The sequence below is a fragment of the Mus caroli genome, chromosome 3 (assembly GCF_900094665.2).
Source record: "Mus caroli chromosome 3, CAROLI_EIJ_v1.1, whole genome shotgun sequence".
In the NCBI taxonomy this organism is placed as follows: Eukaryota; Metazoa; Chordata; class Mammalia; order Rodentia; family Muridae; genus Mus; species Mus caroli.
This window is the reverse complement of record NC_034572.1, coordinates 48,458,843-48,476,283: the sequence shown is the minus strand read 5'-3', so window position 1 is coordinate 48,476,283 and position 17,441 is coordinate 48,458,843. Positions and strand designations below refer to the sequence as shown.

Here is a 17,441-nt window from a genome sequence, read left to right as displayed (position 1 = left end):
GAGAGAGAGAGAGAGAGAGAGAGAGAGAGAGAGAGAGAGAGAGAGAGAGAGAGAGAGAGCTCTGCTCACATGAGAACCTTATCACACAGTTCTAACCTGCTAATGTCCTGGAAGGATCAGCTTTTGGTATCATACAGCAGGAGTCGGTAGGGATAAAATGTTGACATGACTTTGATGATCATAATAGCTGAGTCACTAAGGAATGAGTGCAAGGATACAAAGTAGCTTGCCCTTGTTTTCTACCACAAAACTTTAAATATCTCTTATCCACATAGAAATCCCAGTGGCAGCCTCAGAGCCCTGCATTCCTGAGCCACACTGGAAGCTGACCTGCAGGCTGAATTTCCTAAATCCCTGCGTTAGAATTCAGGGCAAAAAAGCCTCAGCTCACTACCACCTTTCCTCCACAGAGCTCCAATGTGTGGTGTGAGAGAACTCTTTTCGGAAGGGATGTAGGGATGAAGGCGCACACTACAGTTAGGTTCTTCCAAATCATCTCAGTCCCACCAGCATGGAGCTGTACTCCAGCTCTCAGGAGCTAAAACAGGGGATTTGTTCATTCAAAGCCAACCCAGGCAGTATAGTGAGACTCTATCTCAAAAAATAAAGGAAGAAGTGAATTTACAATCTTTACAACCACCTCATGGGAATAAAAAGTATCCACTGTCTAAGAGGCTGGGCGTGGTCCCAAGTAAATAAACATCTTTTCTTATATGTGCTGTCCTGCCTCCCCACCCCCATACCACTGGGCTCCTGGAGAGAGATAGACTGCTCCAACTTGCTCACTTTAGTAGCCTTTGGTATGTTTCTTCCCAAGACAAAGTTTTATTCCAAGAAACAAAGAAAGAATTGGTTGACCGTGAACCATCTTATTTTCCCCTCTCTTTGTTTTTGTTTTTATTTAAAAGTCTGTTGTTTGAGAATGACACATGGAGGGACCCATGGCTCCCGCCGCATGTGTAGCAGTGGATGGCCTTGTTGGACATCAGTGAGAGGAGAGGCCCTAGGTCCCGAGAAGGCTCGATGCCCCAGTGTAGGAGAATGTCAGGACAGGGAAGTGGGAGTGGGTGGATTAGTGAGCGGGGGAGGGGGATAAGATAGGGGGTTTTCAGAGGGAAAACTAGGAAAGGGGATAACATTTGAAATGTAAATAAAGAAAATATCTATTTTTTAAAACAACAAAAAAAAAAGAAAAAATCAGAATCTGCATGAATCTAAGTATGACCTAAGTATGACTTGAGGTGAGAGGCTGCTGTTGCTGCCCCAAGACAGGTCCAGGCTATGCATTTAAGAAGAGGTCACTTTCTTCTTTGCCTTGGCCTCATCATTGAGGAAGAGCTGAGCAGTGCTCTTCTGAAAACTCTCCTGGATTCCGTTTCCACAGTGACACCTCTCAGGACATTAAACAGGGCTGAGTTTGCTTACCGCCAGCTCTATACACTCACCACTGGATAAAGCGTTTGCCAGGGAGAAAGAGGATTCTTCAGTTAAAAAAAAAAAAAACTTCAATAGGGAAATGAGAAGTGCTGTAACCAAATTAAAAGCATCTCCAACGTTACACATACTCATTTGTGTCAGGGAAGAACAATGGATCAAATCTGGGGTGCTGTCATTTTACATTAAGAAGCAATCTGGAAATGGTGCTCAATTTGTAATACCAGAAAGACAGCTTTCAAAGCAGAAGACGTTTCACTGTAAAACTGAAGGAAGACACAGCCTTTTCTGCTTTGTTTTTCACCACTCTCCAAAGGCCACATGGGAGACTGGGTGTTTTACCCACGGCTTCCTGGTGTTTTCTCTAAGCTGTTCTGTAGACAGCCGCAGCTTCCCGGGAAGAAGGTGACCTTCAGGACAGTTACCCTGAAAGGAAAGACCTTTGTTATAACAGCATCTCTAGACAATTGCCAGCTTTGCCACTGGCATCCTGGTACCACAGTAGTGTTCCTGTGCTCCCAGCCACTGCATTAGAAAACTATACTAATTTCAGTGGCAGAAAAAGGCAGCTTGAGGAAAACCAGCCAATTCTGGCTAAACCCGTGACCGTATGTCAGACCTGTGAGATTGTCAGAGACCACAAAGCATCACTGTCTTTCTAGGCCTGATGTAAGGAACTTCCCACTTAATAATAGTTTACCTAGGAAGATCTCTCTCTCTCTCTCTCTCTCTCTCTCTCTCTCTCTCTCTCTCTCTCTCTCTCTCTCTCTCTCTCCCTCCCTCCCTCCCTTCTCTGGGTACTTCTCTCGCACTGTGTAGCTACACACTCTGAATAAACATCAGCGTCTTTGCAGCCCAGTTTTGCTGTGAAGTGGGTCATCCTTACCCTATCTGCCCTGGAAAGTGTTTGAGGCATAGAGGGTGCCAAGTCACTACTGTCTTTGCTCATTTCAGAAGAGGAATGCAGTGCAGGTTTTCCTACCAGAATGAAGAGAAGAAGCTACGAGGTGGAGCTTCACAGAAGCCTGGAGCTAGGACTTACCTTGTATCTATAGCTCTTGTCCTTGTCAAATCTGCTGGCATCTACGCATGCCCTGTTTCCTAAGCTACATGTTGGTTGCCCCCAGATATCTGGTACTTTTCTGGTACTACTCTATCAGGCGTCTATCCTAATTCTATTCTTTAATCATGACGCCTCTGAGACCCCCTTCCTGTACCCCCAGAAATGAATGGCTGTATCATGTGAGAGCTGTGAAAAGTCTGGGGTTTCCAACATCAGCGTGACACATTGGCACCCCCCTCTGCAGTTCCTTTTACCATTTTATTTTGTAAAGATTATCAGGAGCCTGGAAACACCTAATAGAATTAAAATCACCAGGCAAAACAGAGTGACGTCTATTTATTTTTGGAACTCGTAAGACATAGTTCCTAGCCCACTGTGAGGTGGTCACCAAGACTCAATGCTCTGTGTAAAACCTCTGACAGAGACAGGGACCTCCATGAGGTGTCTCCTTTCTGGGGATCACCAGTCCTGGCCACAGAAATAAGTGTGGCCATTGGGCATCTCTCTTATGTACATGTGTTTAGGGCTGAATGTTTGGAATTGGGTAGCTCAGGGTACTCATCTATGGATAAAACTCGTTCCTTTCTGTCTCAGCAGCCATGGGTCCCCTGTATCTCTTCATCTTGGGTCGTGGTCTTATGAAATATCCCCACCCACATTAGTGAGTCAGTTGGTGTTGTCACTGTGTAGCTTTCCTGTATGCAGTTTCCCTGCCATATACAGAATACAGCGCCTCAGCGGACACCCTTGTCCTCTGCCTCTTTCTCACAATCTTTCTGTTTCTGCGATGTTCCTGGACCTTCTGTTCAGGGGTTTAACTGTAGAAGTGTCAACCGTGACTATGCACCCCCTGGCCTCTTATTCTCTGAATTTTGAGCAGTTTGTGGATCTCTGTGGTAGCCTCCAACAGAAATATACTTAAGGAAATGCTGGGCCTGATTGCTTACACGCTAATGAAGCTATCATACTCCTTATGTATTAATTCACTTTAGGGATTCCAGTCCCCTTCAGACTTTCAATCAACTGCTAGGAATGTAACCACCATAATACTGAAAATTCCTTTTTTTTTTTTCTGAAAGTCACGTTTTGGGTGGATATGTAAGGAACAACGAGTAATTTGAGTCTCAGACTGAACTCTTGTGCCAGAGTAAACCCTGTATCTTCTCCACCATTTGGAGGGAAGCCAACCCCTTCTAAGCTACGTGTATACGAAAATACTCAATATAATAAGTATATGAATTACCCTTAAAGAAGAAACACATGAGAATGGCCCACGATTGCATGCTGATGAAATTTTATCAATAAATCAAAACATTAGACAAAAGGCACGTGCTAGGTCCTGTGTTGGTTGGGGGTGGGGTTGATTTTTGTGGAGGAGGGGCTTCTGGATCTGAAATCTGGGTTTCCACCTCAGAGCACCCACGTGGCGTGTCCACTAGAATCACAATGAGGCACAACAGATGTAGAGTTTTTCTTTCTCTTTTCTCTTGAGTTCCTTGGAGAAACCTGGCATGTACAATTCTGGAAAGGGGAAATCGAAGCTTGTTTTTATATCTCATTTATGCTGAAAGGACATAAATATTGTTTGTTTCTTGGGGAATTGTTTCATTCTATTCCTTCCCTGGTGGGTTTCATAATTAAGCCTCCCTGAAAGAAAAACTAAAAGTGAGATTACAGATGTGTTATTTCCTTGCACTGAGCCGTGTGTGTTATTGTTTCTGCAGTCTCCATAGACAAGTGATCCCTGCTGTTGCTGCCTTTGTTTAAAAACCAAGACGGTTTGTTGTGCTGACATCCCAGCCTGTGATTGCTGCTGCTGCTGCTGCTGCTGCTGCTGCTGCTGCTGCTGTTGCTGTTGCTGCTGTTGCTGTCATGAATGAGCAATACCAGTTTCGCCACTCTTAAGCCCCGTGTGAACCGTGGACACGGACGCAAACACGGACTGGACGCGGACCAACATTTGAGCATTTGAGCGTGCCCTGCTCACACCTCCCCTCTTCGTAGAGATGTCGGAGGCCGACTCATCATCTGGATTTGCTGGAAGTGTGGAGAATGGAACTTTCCTGGAGCTGTTTCCCACATCACTGTCCACGTCGGTGGACTCGTCCTCGGGCCACCTATCCAACGTCTACATCTATGTCTCCATATTCCTAAGCCTCCTGGCTTTCCTGCTTCTGCTGCTGATCATTGCTCTCCAGAGGCTGAAGAACATCATCTCCTCCAGCTCCTCCTACCCGGAGTATCCTAGTGACGCTGGGAGTTCTTTCACCAACCTAGAAGTGTGTAGTATCTCCTCTCAGAGGTCGACGTTTTCAAACCTCTCATCCTGAAGGAAATATTCAAAATGAGAATGGCTTTGCTTTCTCCGTACTGAAGGTATTGCTTCATGAAAGAAATGAGCATCAGGACAGACCTGTTTTCCTCCTTCGTTTTCAAATTTCTTTTCTCCTGAGTATATGCTTCATTTGTGAAGAGAGGAGCCATGCTGATGGACATGCAGGTAAACTTTGAGGCATGGGATTCCACACAAAGTTCATGGGTCACCTGGAGCCTGCTCAGCACTGCGTTGGACACCATGGACTCAGACTGCAGGGGAGACTGGGAAGAGACACTTCCACTCTGACTCTCTTACAAAAGACCCGGCACTGGAGAGGAGCAGAAACTGGAAAGCCAAGCAGAGACTGTGTAGAAGATATTTTCTGTATTTAAAAGATAAAGCAGAGACGGGGTGGGGGGCAGAGGGGGAGGGATAGGGAGAAGGAGAGGGAAAGGGGAGAGAGAAATTATATTTAACATATAACATTTCCAAAGGGAGGTTAAAATTGGCTAAATGTTTTTATTTAATTTCACCTTAGCAAATGTCACGCATGATGAGGACTGTTCCAGGGGCGTGGAAAGCTTCGGCGACACAAGGAAAGTGTGTTGTGAGGCAGTTGGCCCTGCTTTCTGCTCCTGGGTTTCCTCCTGGCTCGTGTTGCAGCCAGATTGCTCTCCGGCTATGGAATCCTTTGTGACGGTCACTGTTGCTATTACTAAGTGAAGCCCAGAAGAGGCCCAATTCATTTTAACTTCCTCACTATGGTTTCCATCCAGTAGGAATTAAATATAAAGACATAGTCGTTGAGTTGCATTTTATACAGTGATACTCCTTCACTGAGTTTGCCTTTAAAGCTTTACTGCACAATAACACATGGCCTCTAAGGTGTCAGTGTGTGCTCATGTGATTTCGAGAACCTTAGGGACAATGTCGCTAATAGTCGTGTCATCCTCCACAAACGGGATCTGTCTCTGATGACTTGTTCATGTTGGCATAATACTCTGGTTTTCTAAGCTGTGAGTTTATGCTAAAACTGCAGACATTGCAATTGGGTAGCTGCAGACACTGGGCGCTGCTATCCTGAGGCCACCCATGGGTGTCCATGAGATGAGGCACAGGTGTGAGCACAAGGCTGTGCAGGGAATTGATCAGAGCCAATGACAGCTTGTATGGATAAGAATTTAAAATCAATGTGTAAAATAAATGCTCCACAGACTGAACTCCGAGCTGGGTAACCTGAGTGCCGCCGGGCCAACATACAGGTCTTTCTTAGGCAAAGTAGCTATTCCCTGCTCACAAAGTTTGATAATCTCAAACACTGTAACTCCCACACATAAACACACCCAGCGGATGGGTTGTGCAGTCAGGACTCCCTGTGGACTGGGATGGGAGAAAGAGTTAAACATTTTCCAGGCCCTGCCTGACATCCTAGACACGCTGAGGGTTTAAACTGGTCAAGACTATCAAAGGCTGCTTCCTTCTTTTTTTCTCCACAGTCAGATCGGGACACACTTAGCTACTTACATTTCAAAAGTATCTACAGACACCATCAGACCAGTGCAGATGCTGCCCTACAACGCATAGTGAAAAATCTTGTGTCAGCTGTCATGTAACGTGTGACTTAATACATATTAAAATCTTGGACTGGAGAGGTTCTGCAGTTTGGGTGCAAACTGCCATTCTCTGAGTGCACATTCTCTGTGGGCACATGTATGCGTGTAAATATATATGTACACGTGGTGTGTGCACAGACACGTGGATGCGTGCACAGGTTTTCAGGGAAATGTTGTGGGACAGCTATCAGGAATTCAAAAGCATCTGCAATGTCACTTCTGCTCTTCTGATTATTTTGGTTTTGGGGGTAAAGAGATCCTAACAAGTAAAAGGACAAACATCCCGAATGACAGGTCAATCTCATCAGGTCCCCTCCTGCAGAGGTAACTTCATATTCTTTTCTCCTGGAATAGATTCAAAGACTTTAGACAGCAAAACTACCTAAGTCAAACTCACTTGCCTCTCTGCAGGTGCGCTGCCTAACTAGCCACATTGATTCTTGTGCCTGGAGATAAACAGAGTAATTAGTAGCAGAACTCAACGGTGGAAAAGAGGCATCACCACTGAGCATTGTATAACTTGGGAGGAATCTGTCTTGTGGAAAATGTTCAGAGAGACTGGAATACAGGTATACAAATAAAGAAGTGGAGTCTGTTGAAAGCCTGGCTTCCTATTTTGTTCAGCAATTTAGTCTCCTAGAGAAGACACTTTGCCTAAGAGTTCTAAGTATATCTATAGAATCTATAGCTACATAATATCCATATATTAAATGCCCATGGGGGTTGGAGAAATGGCAGGGTGGATAAGAGAACATACTGATTTTCCAGAGGATCAAAATTCAAGTCCCAGCACCAGTGTTGGATGGATCACAACCCCCAGCTCCAGGGGATTTAATGCTATCTTCTGGCCCCCTCAGGCACTCACACATGGCAAACACAGGCATATACATGTACGTTTTATACAGTGTATCTGTGGAATGTGTGGACATGCTTTTATGCATATCACCACTGATCTAAAGAAGGATCAACAATGTATAACCAGATGCCATCCTCTCTTCATGGCTGCAGGGACCACCCCCACCCTCACCCCCGTTGGCGGTGATTGATTCTCAGATTGGCCTAATGAGAAGACTGACATCACAAGGGTGCTTAGAAATTTTACAAGTTCCTACCAAATCAAGCATCTAAAACTCACAGGGGGCTCCAGGTGCCAAGGAGGAGAAGGGGGAGAAAGAGGGAGAGGAGGCAGGGAAGGAGGAGAGAGAAGCCAGGATGCTTTTTTCTCCACAAGCCCTAGGAATAAGGCAGTAAACGTGGCTCATGTATACTTGAGAAGAGAACTCTCCTCTACACCACTACCAACTGCAGCATCTCCAATCTGAACGTTGGTCTACGTGCCACTCCCTCACAGACCCACAGACACCCCCTCTCTGCTGGACTCCAGGCCATCTCCTAAACATAGGGAGATGCTGCTATTGTGATAGTTCAGAGGAAAAGACAGGCTAGCAAGGTCTGTCTCTCTCATTGTGCTCCTTGGCCCCTACAACTCCGCTTTCACAAGTCAAAGCTTGTGTAACAGACTAGAGGATTGAAGGGGGAAAAACGTGTCTTGTCTACTAAGACACCCACAGACCAGAGAGTCAAACCTTCAAAGTCAAAGACAAGCACCAGTTTCTGTTGGTGCCCTTGCCTTGACATCAGCTTCCCATCTGTCACCAACGCCAGGGCTCACCTTCCTATTCTCCATTAACAAGGTCCCCTGGGGCCCACCTCCATCAGTCCAATGCACAGCGCCTTAGCCTTTAGCCTTTAGACAGCCTGAGTATCCAAGGGAGACTAAGCCTCGATTCTTAAGGTCCCTTTACCTCAATTTAACGGAGCTTTCAATGGCAAATGGAATATGCTAATTTCCCTCCACGTATCCCTCCATTTCAGAATTATGCCCAAGCCACTAACACCTCATAAAACATTCCTGCCAATGCTGCTTTTTACTCTGACTCTGACCATTCTTCTGACTGCAGAGACCTCATCAAACCAGCCCGAATGGAGCTTTTCTTTTTTTCTTAGCTGAAGTCCACACTGCATAAGCAGTGTGCCATCCTGAACACTATAAGAAAGAGTTAGCAAGGATTTATCAAATATGAGAGTGCATCCCTCAGTGCTGGACAGAGCAAACAGATATAGTTCCTGCACTTCCAAGACTCATGAGTGAGTGATGGAGGTACCCAGAGGAAAATGAAAAAAACAAAAACAAAGCAAACAAACAAACAAAAAACCTCGTGAATGTAATTGAAGAGCACAGTCATGACAGGAAATGTCCCTAAAGGGAGTATATTTGGGGAAATAGTTGAATGGCTTCTAAAAGTGTATTCTCTGAAAAGAGAAGAGGATACACGAAATCCCTGAGGTAGGGAGAGCCTTGGCTCTTGCGAGCAGAATAATTAGTGCTGGGGCCTGAGATGTGGTGTTGGGAGGTGGGCAAGACAAGAGAAGCGGGGCTTATGGGATACATAATGGAATTCATACTTAAGAAAGATGACTGCAATTTCTTCCGGGAAAGAGACCAAAGATGGACAAACAGTCCTATTCAGATGCATTCTGGGTGGGATACAGGAGTGGGCGGAGAGTTGTTCTGCCTGCTACAAATATCTGTTCATCTTCTAGCCATGGAGACAGACTTAGCTAAGACTGAGTTTATCACACAACCCATCCCTCCTCCACCACTTTCTCTCTCTCTCTCTCTCTCTCTCTCTCTCTCTCTCTCACACACACACACACACACACACACACACACACACACACACATACACACTTGCATTCCCTCCTCTCCTCTCTTGACTTGTCCCCATTTGGCCCTTATTTAAAGTCTTTCAATCATTTTCAGGCCACACTGAGACTCTTACTCCAGTATTTTTAACACGTTGTATGACTAATGCTCCAACAAAACTCTAATGCCACAGTAAAGTTGCAGCACTTAAAATCTCGCTTCTTTCAAAATCCCATTTCTAAACAAGTTATTGTTCTTTGTACCATAGAAAGAGGGAATAGCTTCCTGTAGCTAGGTAGTATTCTGGGATGTTTTCTCCTTGGTTATCTGCCTGCCCTATGAATTTATGCTAACCTCCTTACAACATGGGCTGAATCTAGACAGGCATTTATTTAAATGCCTCCAGTTATTTCCTCTGTGGCCTCAGATAATATGACCTGAGGTACCCAGGTCTTGATAAAATAAAGAAGTAATGATGACTTTAAATGCTGTGCAGATTCAGTGACAGCCATATGTGAACTAACACCTCACTGTTTAGTGCATGGTAATATATGCATGTGTCAAGCCAACATCATTTAGAACATTTGGCTTTATTGGGTTCAAATCTTCCCACTGTTTCTTTCTACCACCCACTCTCTCTGTTTTTTTCTGCACCTAATCCCTCTCCTCTTCTCCCTTCCTTTGCACACCTAATTTAACCTTTCATATGCTGAATCTTCTGCCCTGGATCATCTTCTGCCTTTAGCTTCTCACTGGTCTGCCTATGGCCCCACCATAGGTATACAGGGCTAGATGGAGGGCTTCCTGCATCCCTTTCTCCCAAGGGGTCCACTTATTCATCTTATCCCCTACCTATGAACCATAAATGATATTCTTGTTTCATGTGCAAGCAGAATTGGTTAGGAAACATGCAAGCTTAAAGACTTGTGTTGAGGATCGAGCCATTCAGAAAGCATCACCAATGTGCTGGAGAGGCTGGGGGTTATAATGAAGCTGGCATGGACTCAGGGGAAGTCAAATGGGGTGTGGTGTTATGTCAAAGAAGCTTCCTGTCGCAGCTGGCAGAGGTCGATGCATACTCAAAACTCCCCAAGTGTAAAGAATAAGTGATTGAATGCTTAGCCCTAACTGGAGTGTCTGTATCAGTCTCCTCCTGAGGTCCAGGGAACATCATGGAAGAGGAGGCAAGAAGAACATAAGGGCCAAGGCATGGAGTCAAGTGTTGTCTATATGATGTGCCCATTGTGCTCATGAACTTGTAGAAGCTGTGGTTGCCTGACCTGCACAAAATGAAGCCAATCAGAATTCCAGCTTGCAGAGACCCTCCAGAGACTGCCCCACCTGAGGATCCATCCCATATACAGTCACCAAACCCAGACACTATTGTGGATGCCAACAAGTGCTTGATGACAGGAGTCTGATATAGCTGTCTCCTGAGAGGCTCTGCCAGTGCCTGACAACAGAGGTGGATGATCTCAGCCAACCATTGGACTGAGCACAGGGTCCTCAATGGTGCAATTAGAGTAAACACCCAAGGAGCTGAAGGGGTTTGCAGCCCCATAGGAGGAATAACAATATGAACTAACCAGTACCCCCAGAGCTCCCTGGACTAAACCACCTACCAAAAAGTACATATAGATCCAGCCGCATATGTAGCATAGGATGGCCTTGTTGGACATCAATGAGAGGAGAGGCCCTAGGTCCCGAGAAGGCTCAATGCCCCAGTATAGGGGAATGCTAGGACAGGGAAGTGGGAGTAGGTGGGTTAGTGAGCAGGCGGAGGGGGGATAAGATAGGGGGTTTTCAGAGGGGAGACTAGGAAAAGGAATAACATTTGAAATGTAAATAAAGAAAATATCTAATAGAAAAAAAAAAAACCCTCAGCTTAAATGAGGGAGGAACTCACAAGGTTCCACACATGCTAAGGAACTATTTAATGGCTGCTGAAGGTGGGAGGGTCATTTTTGCTATGGACCCTGGTAGGCTGTCATTCTCCAATGGACAGCACTAACTGAACTCAGTCGGTGATAAAAATAGCAATAAAAAGGATAGGGTGTAAAGTTGGGAGGTTGGCATGTTGGAGAGTTCTAGAAGGAGTTAGAAGAGTAATAGACATATATTCATATATAAGCATGAAGTGGTCAAATAATAAATAGAATGCTATGTTTTAAGTTGGTAGAGGAATAATGAATTAAATTAAATTTTGTAATAGGTCTAAGACAAGTATCAGGGTATACTTGCTTTAAGAAGTTAGGCTATTGCTTTCTTACCTAAATGTGGACATAGATCCTGTGAGCCTCCTTACGTGCTGACATGCTCAAGGCAAAACTATGCAACATTTCTGCAGTGTGTTCCAAAACCATGGAAGCCTTGTGGGCAGCCCAAGGAACACGCCACCACTCTGATGAGAGATGTGCCTTAGGGGCCCTTCCTAGAGAAGCCTGACTTATTTATGAAACGATGAGCTGTTACTCACTTGCCAAATATCTGTTGAACACCTGCCTCGTGTTAGCCAGAGTTCTTTGTTCTGGGAATTTGGCAGTAAATAAAACACACCAAGCCCTTCAAGAATTTTACATTCTGGGGGAGAAAAACCTATGATGTGGTTGGTAATCACTGGTGTGGAAAACAAAAAACCCTGCATAACAAAGAAAGGAGATTGTTGACATTCGATTGAAAGCTTAGGCAAAGGATACTCTTTCTGAGCAGAGGGTGTTTGAGTAGCAGAAGGAATCTTTCTGCTCTTCCCCCCAAATGATTGTGCAAAGGGCAATCTTCCAGGAGATTGCAGTGTGAAAATGATGAGTGAGCACTCCTTATTTCAGTCTCTTAGACTCAACAGATTTCAACCAACAGGAAACGACACAGGAAATACTCCATAGATTCATTTGTTTAAAAACAAAAACAAAACAAAACAAATAAATTAACTTTCATACACTAATTTTGTCCTCGTTGCTATTACCTTCTACATGTGAACTATGGAGGTAAGTCTGAGCTCAAAGGATTTAATGGGGGCTTTTTCTACTTAATTGAAATGAACCCTTATGTTAGTATCTGGTCTGCCCAGCCTCGTCTCAACTAGCACTTGTTAGCTCTAAGATTTGCTCTGCTAAGAAGGAGGCATCGGGTATGGCACACACATGGTGGGAGAAATCTGTATTCAAATTGAGGAAGCTTGAGTCAACTGTTGGCCACATCTGGTACTGAGGCAAGACAGGCAGAGGAGATGCAGCACGTACAAGGATGGGTGGGCACTTCCTCTCCTTAGCGACAGCAGTGACAGATCAGAAAAATGGCCCTCACCTTTCATAGCTGGTGTAATGTGGGGTCAGGGAACCACAGGGCCAGGAGGTGCAGGCCTGGAGTCTCATCCATAGGCCTCTGCCTCCTCTGAGAATCTAAGAATAGGCTCCCTACTGAGGAACCCCAGAATGGAATATAGGTAGCAGTCTTCTAAGGAATAATGAAGAAAGGACTCAGCCAATGAGGACTTTACAAAATAGGCCCACATGTAGCAACAGATCTGGATGGATAGATAGATAGATAGATAGATAGATAGATAGATAGATAGATAGATAGATAGATAGATATAATAAATGATTTTACATATATAATATATAATGTAATATATAATATATATATATATTATAAACTTTAAGGTTTTGGAGTCCCTCCATTCTTGGTGCATAGGATGGCTTAGTACCATTCATAAAATGAATGGGTGAAATGAAAGACAGACCAGCCATGTAGACAGACGTCGTTCCCTCTGCTCCCAGAAGGGAGACTGCTCTTAAAACCACGAGGTGACCTGACTCACAAGGATTTGTCAGGCACCTTCTTGGAGATCTTCTCTGTTGCATTAAGGTAGCTTGGACAGGGAATGGGGAAAAGCCATCTGGAAGCCATGAAAAACCTGGATTGCCAGCTTTGGGAGATTTAACTGTTTCTCTCATAAAGCAGGCCATGGAACATATCCTGAGATTGTCCCCAGAGCCCCAGGGACCACCAGAATAATCTCTAAGAGCAGGTAACACTGCTGAAGAGAAAAGGGGATCTTGAGTGCTGGAGTTTGGCCTTTCTGAGACTTTAACCCTTCCTTTCTGACTCTGGAAGTTAAGGTTCCAGATAGCTACCCCATATAAATGTCAATGTATTTCAGTCTTATTTGTACTCTGTGCATCAGTGACCCTGTAGACAATTTGCCCTGAGCTGTTTACCAGCTAAGAGGAAAGCCACACTCCAGCATGAACAACCCTTCCCTGTAACTGGCAAAGGTGATTTGTTTCACAACCCCCTCCCCATGTCTGGTGCTGTCCTTCAGAAACCCCAAGACTCTTCTTTGGGGTTCCTGTGGTCTCCTCAGCTATTCCCAGGAGTACTCACCCGTGCACACACACACACACACCTGAGGACTCTCTGGAGCTTCTATCCTGTGCTCAGTCTCCAATACCTATTGGGTTGCTCTTCTGAAGGCTAAGATATGAAAACTGTCTTCTCTAGCGACTTTAGCAGTTACTGTGACAGTTAATCTGCATTGCCAACTTGACTAGATATGGAATCACCTAAAAAAAAAAAAAAAAANAAAAACCAGGCATGTTTTTTGGGTGCTTTTCTAGTGGTTACCTTGGGAGGGAAGACAGACACTGAAAGTGAAGGACACCATCCTCTGAGATGTGACCCCAAACTAAATAAAAAGGAGAAAAGAAGAAAGCCAGATAAGCATTGCCCCTGGTTCACCCAGACGTGAGCAAGAGCCTACTCCCACAGCTTCAAGCGACTCCTTCTGCACTGGAAAAGTGCATCTCCTTAAGCCATGAGCCCCACCCCCCAAAAAGCCCCTTCACCCTAAACCATCTCCTTGTCAGGTATTTGGTTGTGGCTGCAAGAAGAGCAACTGGCATAGCTACAAGATGTCTGCGCTCTGATCCACAAAAGTGTCTCTGCTGGACGTGCTTTTCAATTGCATTACCACGAGGACGTAGTGAAGCAGAGTACAAGATGATGTGCATCTTCTAGTCCTTCGGAGTAGAGCTGACTATGTACTTACCTAACCTGCATTGTTACCTAACCTATAGTCTCAGGAAGCAGTTATAATGATATGTTCTTTGGCGGCAATGTTGTTTAATATTATCCTTGCTCTATAATCTAAATAAACTCTGTAGTGATAATTTCCTATACTCTCTGCTGAATTAACTTTCTTCCTACATGAAAGCTGCATTCGTTAGCTCAAATTGTGTGTGTGTGTGTGTGTGCATGCATGTGTGCCCCTGCATACATATAAAGCAAGCTCTTAACCACCCGTCTCTACACTGAGCTCTGGTATCTCAAATATGACACAATTTGATCAAAAATTTTCCTTAGGAAGATTAGTATTCATCGTCTCATCATACTTGGAAGCCACTCTCCTTGTTTCACCTCGGCTGTGGTAAAACACTGCAGGGCTTTCTCAGCTTGCAATTCCAGAGTCCACCATCGCAGAGAAACTGAGGCAAGAACTGAAGAAGTCAATCATGCCACATGCACGGTAAAGAGCTGAAAGAGCATGCTTGCCCGTGCTAGCTGGCTGCTTTTCATCCTGTAACAGGCCCAACCCCGAAAGCAGTGCTGTCCAGAGTGGGCAGGGTCTTCCCACCTCAATCAATGTAATAATCCATCAATAATAATAACAATAATAACTCATGGACATGCCCACAGGTCAAATTTAGCTAGATAATCCCACCTAGGAAGACCATTCCAGGTTGTGTAGAGTTGACAATCAAAGCTCACCATGACAGCCATCCCCCATTGGTCCTAACTTAAGATGAAAGAGCAGGCTGGGAGGAGATCAGAACCTTGGATACCTGGCCCAGAACGTGAGGAGAGATCAGAGTCTCCGAGAACAAACAGGGAAATCACAGGGGAAACCTCCCCAGACTATAAATGAGGATTCAGGAGGTACTGGAGTGAGTCAGTACCAAAGCCTACAGCAGCAATGGAGGTTTAACCCATGCAATGGCTGCCTTGGCCTTGCCCTGTGTGAACTCTGTAGCATCTGACACTGATGTTTTCTGTAGCCACCCCTGGCCCCAGCCTTACCCCATATGCTTTTCATAAGGCCATTTTCCCCAAGGACTCTGCATCATCTTTTTCAACATTGCTTTTAGACATAGTGAGTTTGCATTGCAGGGACTGGTTTCCCACCACTCACAGTCCCAGCCTCTGCCCTATTCTCATCTCCATGCTATTCTCTTCCAGCCAACTCACAATTAAACCTCTTCCTCCTGCCCTGAACTCAATGCATCTAATATGGAGTCCCCCACTTCTTTCCTGCCCTGAAGACGGATTTCTCACCCACATTCCTCTCTAGCTGGCCCCTGTGATACCTACTGCCTCTTCTCCCCTCCAAGGATCATGAAAACTCCTGACTTGCAGACTTCAAAGAGCTCTGAAATGCACCTGAATCTCCAGGAAAACATTCTTAATAAGATCCGTTACTGGTCTTCCACCTTCCACTCACAATCCATACCAATCTGTTATCTATTCTACAGCCAAAATGATCCTTGAAATATGAAACTCTGATCTACCATTTACCATCCCTCGGTGACTTCCCTATAACATTTCTCCAGCGGGTTGTAAAGCCTCCATTTTTTTTCTCTTACCAGGACCCCGACCTTCTTTGTCTTCATCTTTTCACATGGATTTTCTCTTATTTGGACTCAGAATTCCTGCCTCCACCCCAAATGAAACATCTCCTTGCATCTCGCCTACATGACAGTGCATTCATGGGGTTATCCATCGCTATTCTAGGGCAGTGGCTACTGTGGGCTGAGTACCATACCCTACTGATAGTCTATGGCATACTCCCCACTGAGTCGATGCTTCTATCTCCCCTTACACAAGATTCCTTGAGCATGCACAGGCAAGGTATTAACTCCCACAGCAGGGCTGACTGCACAGAGAACCTCCAGGAAGAATCTGAAAATTGGTCAATGGCTGGCTAAGAACATAGAAGTAAATTTTCTTTGGGTGCCTCAATATTTTCATACAAAAATCTACTGACAGTAACAAAAAAAAATAGAATCCACCTTTAAACATGTGCTTATAAGCAACATAATAACTCACAAAGCCGGTGAGGACAGACAAGTAAACCAGGGTTTAAATGATTTTTCTAAGTCCCTTCACTGCAGAAAGCTTGGTGGCACCCTTTTCAGAGTATGTGCTCCAACCACACTGCTTCAAGCTCTGGCCACACTCCTTCAGCTTCTTGTGGAGTAGGAATGCTGGTGGTAGACACTCCTTCCCTGGGGCTGGGGTGGCGTGTACTCTACCCTCTTTCTCTTTGTGGAAGGGATCTCTGTGGCTTAGCAACGTGTGACCTTTTCCCTGAAAGCAGACAGAGCAGCTCCCAACTGCCTAACTCAAGGTAATTAAGTTACAGACACACTGAGCAGGGCTAGTACCTTTACAATCTAAAGATGCCCTCTTCAAAATGCCAAGGATCTCAAATCATTATTTTTTCCTAGAAGATATCATCATTCCTCTATGTTCTGTTGTCATAGCAAATGCTGAACTAGAACAAATAAAGGAACAGTGTCATTACTCAGTACTTCACCCTCCAAATTACTAAGTTAGACATTGACGACAGACACAAAGCCAATGTATTGAGAAGAGAAGACTAAATTAGGTCATAAAGTCCTTCAGTACATACTGAAAATTTCACTCAATTTTAAGAATGTGGTTTTCAGACTGTTCAGATTAGGGGATGGCTGTTTGTTTTGGGGGGTGTGGATGGGGGGTTGGGGGAGGCTGCTACTTTTGTCTTTGTTTGAGAATGAGTTTTTCTTGTTAGCCAGGCTGCCCTCAAACTTGTAGCCAGATACTGAATCGGATTGCAGGTGTGTCCCACCAGGCCCCACTCTCAGATTGTGTTCTGAATGCAAGTGGAGTGGAACCAATTTAAGCTCATCCCAGACTAGCTTACAAATAAATGAAACTCAAGACTATGGTTATTTTGTTTGGCTTTGAAAATTCCTGGGGAGACCCCCTAATCTGCTTTTCTACCAGCTCACCTGGCTACCTCCCCAGTGGTGTACCTCAGATACTTGCTGTTTCTCCTGGCTGTGTGCTCACGGTCCATCTCCCCTCATGGCAGCTTCCTCCTCTCTCACATTCTTCCTCAGTCTCTCTCCCCTAACCAGGTCACTCCCAACCCACCTCCCCCTAATCCCTCCAGTGTTTGACTGTGGTCAATTTTATTTAACCAATAGTTTTAAATAAAAAAAACAAAAAAAAACAAAAAAAAAAAAAAAAAAAAAAAAAAAAAAAAAA

At 44.7% G+C, this 17,441-nt stretch overlaps 1 protein-coding gene across 4 annotated transcripts in view; it reads left to right on the top strand.

The window, feature by feature from the left end:
* The window catches only part of Sertm1 (serine rich and transmembrane domain containing 1), a 17,566-nt gene extending 12,358 nt beyond the window's left edge, over nt 1-5,208 (top strand). For 2 of the 4 annotated variants that reach the window (XR_003836230.1, XM_029475453.1), the window contains one exon: nt 4,222-4,503. Coding sequence is in view for 3 of the 4 variants with exons in the window: in XM_029475453.1 (XP_029331313.1) it covers nt 4,222-4,230 (9 nt within the window). In the remaining variant the exon portion in view is untranslated. Of the gene's footprint in view, nt 1-4,221 lie in introns of all 4 variants that reach the window. The other 2 variants (XM_029475454.1, XM_029475455.1) reach the window with 1 other exon arrangement.
* Nucleotides 5,209-17,441: the final 12,233 nt, after the last annotated feature.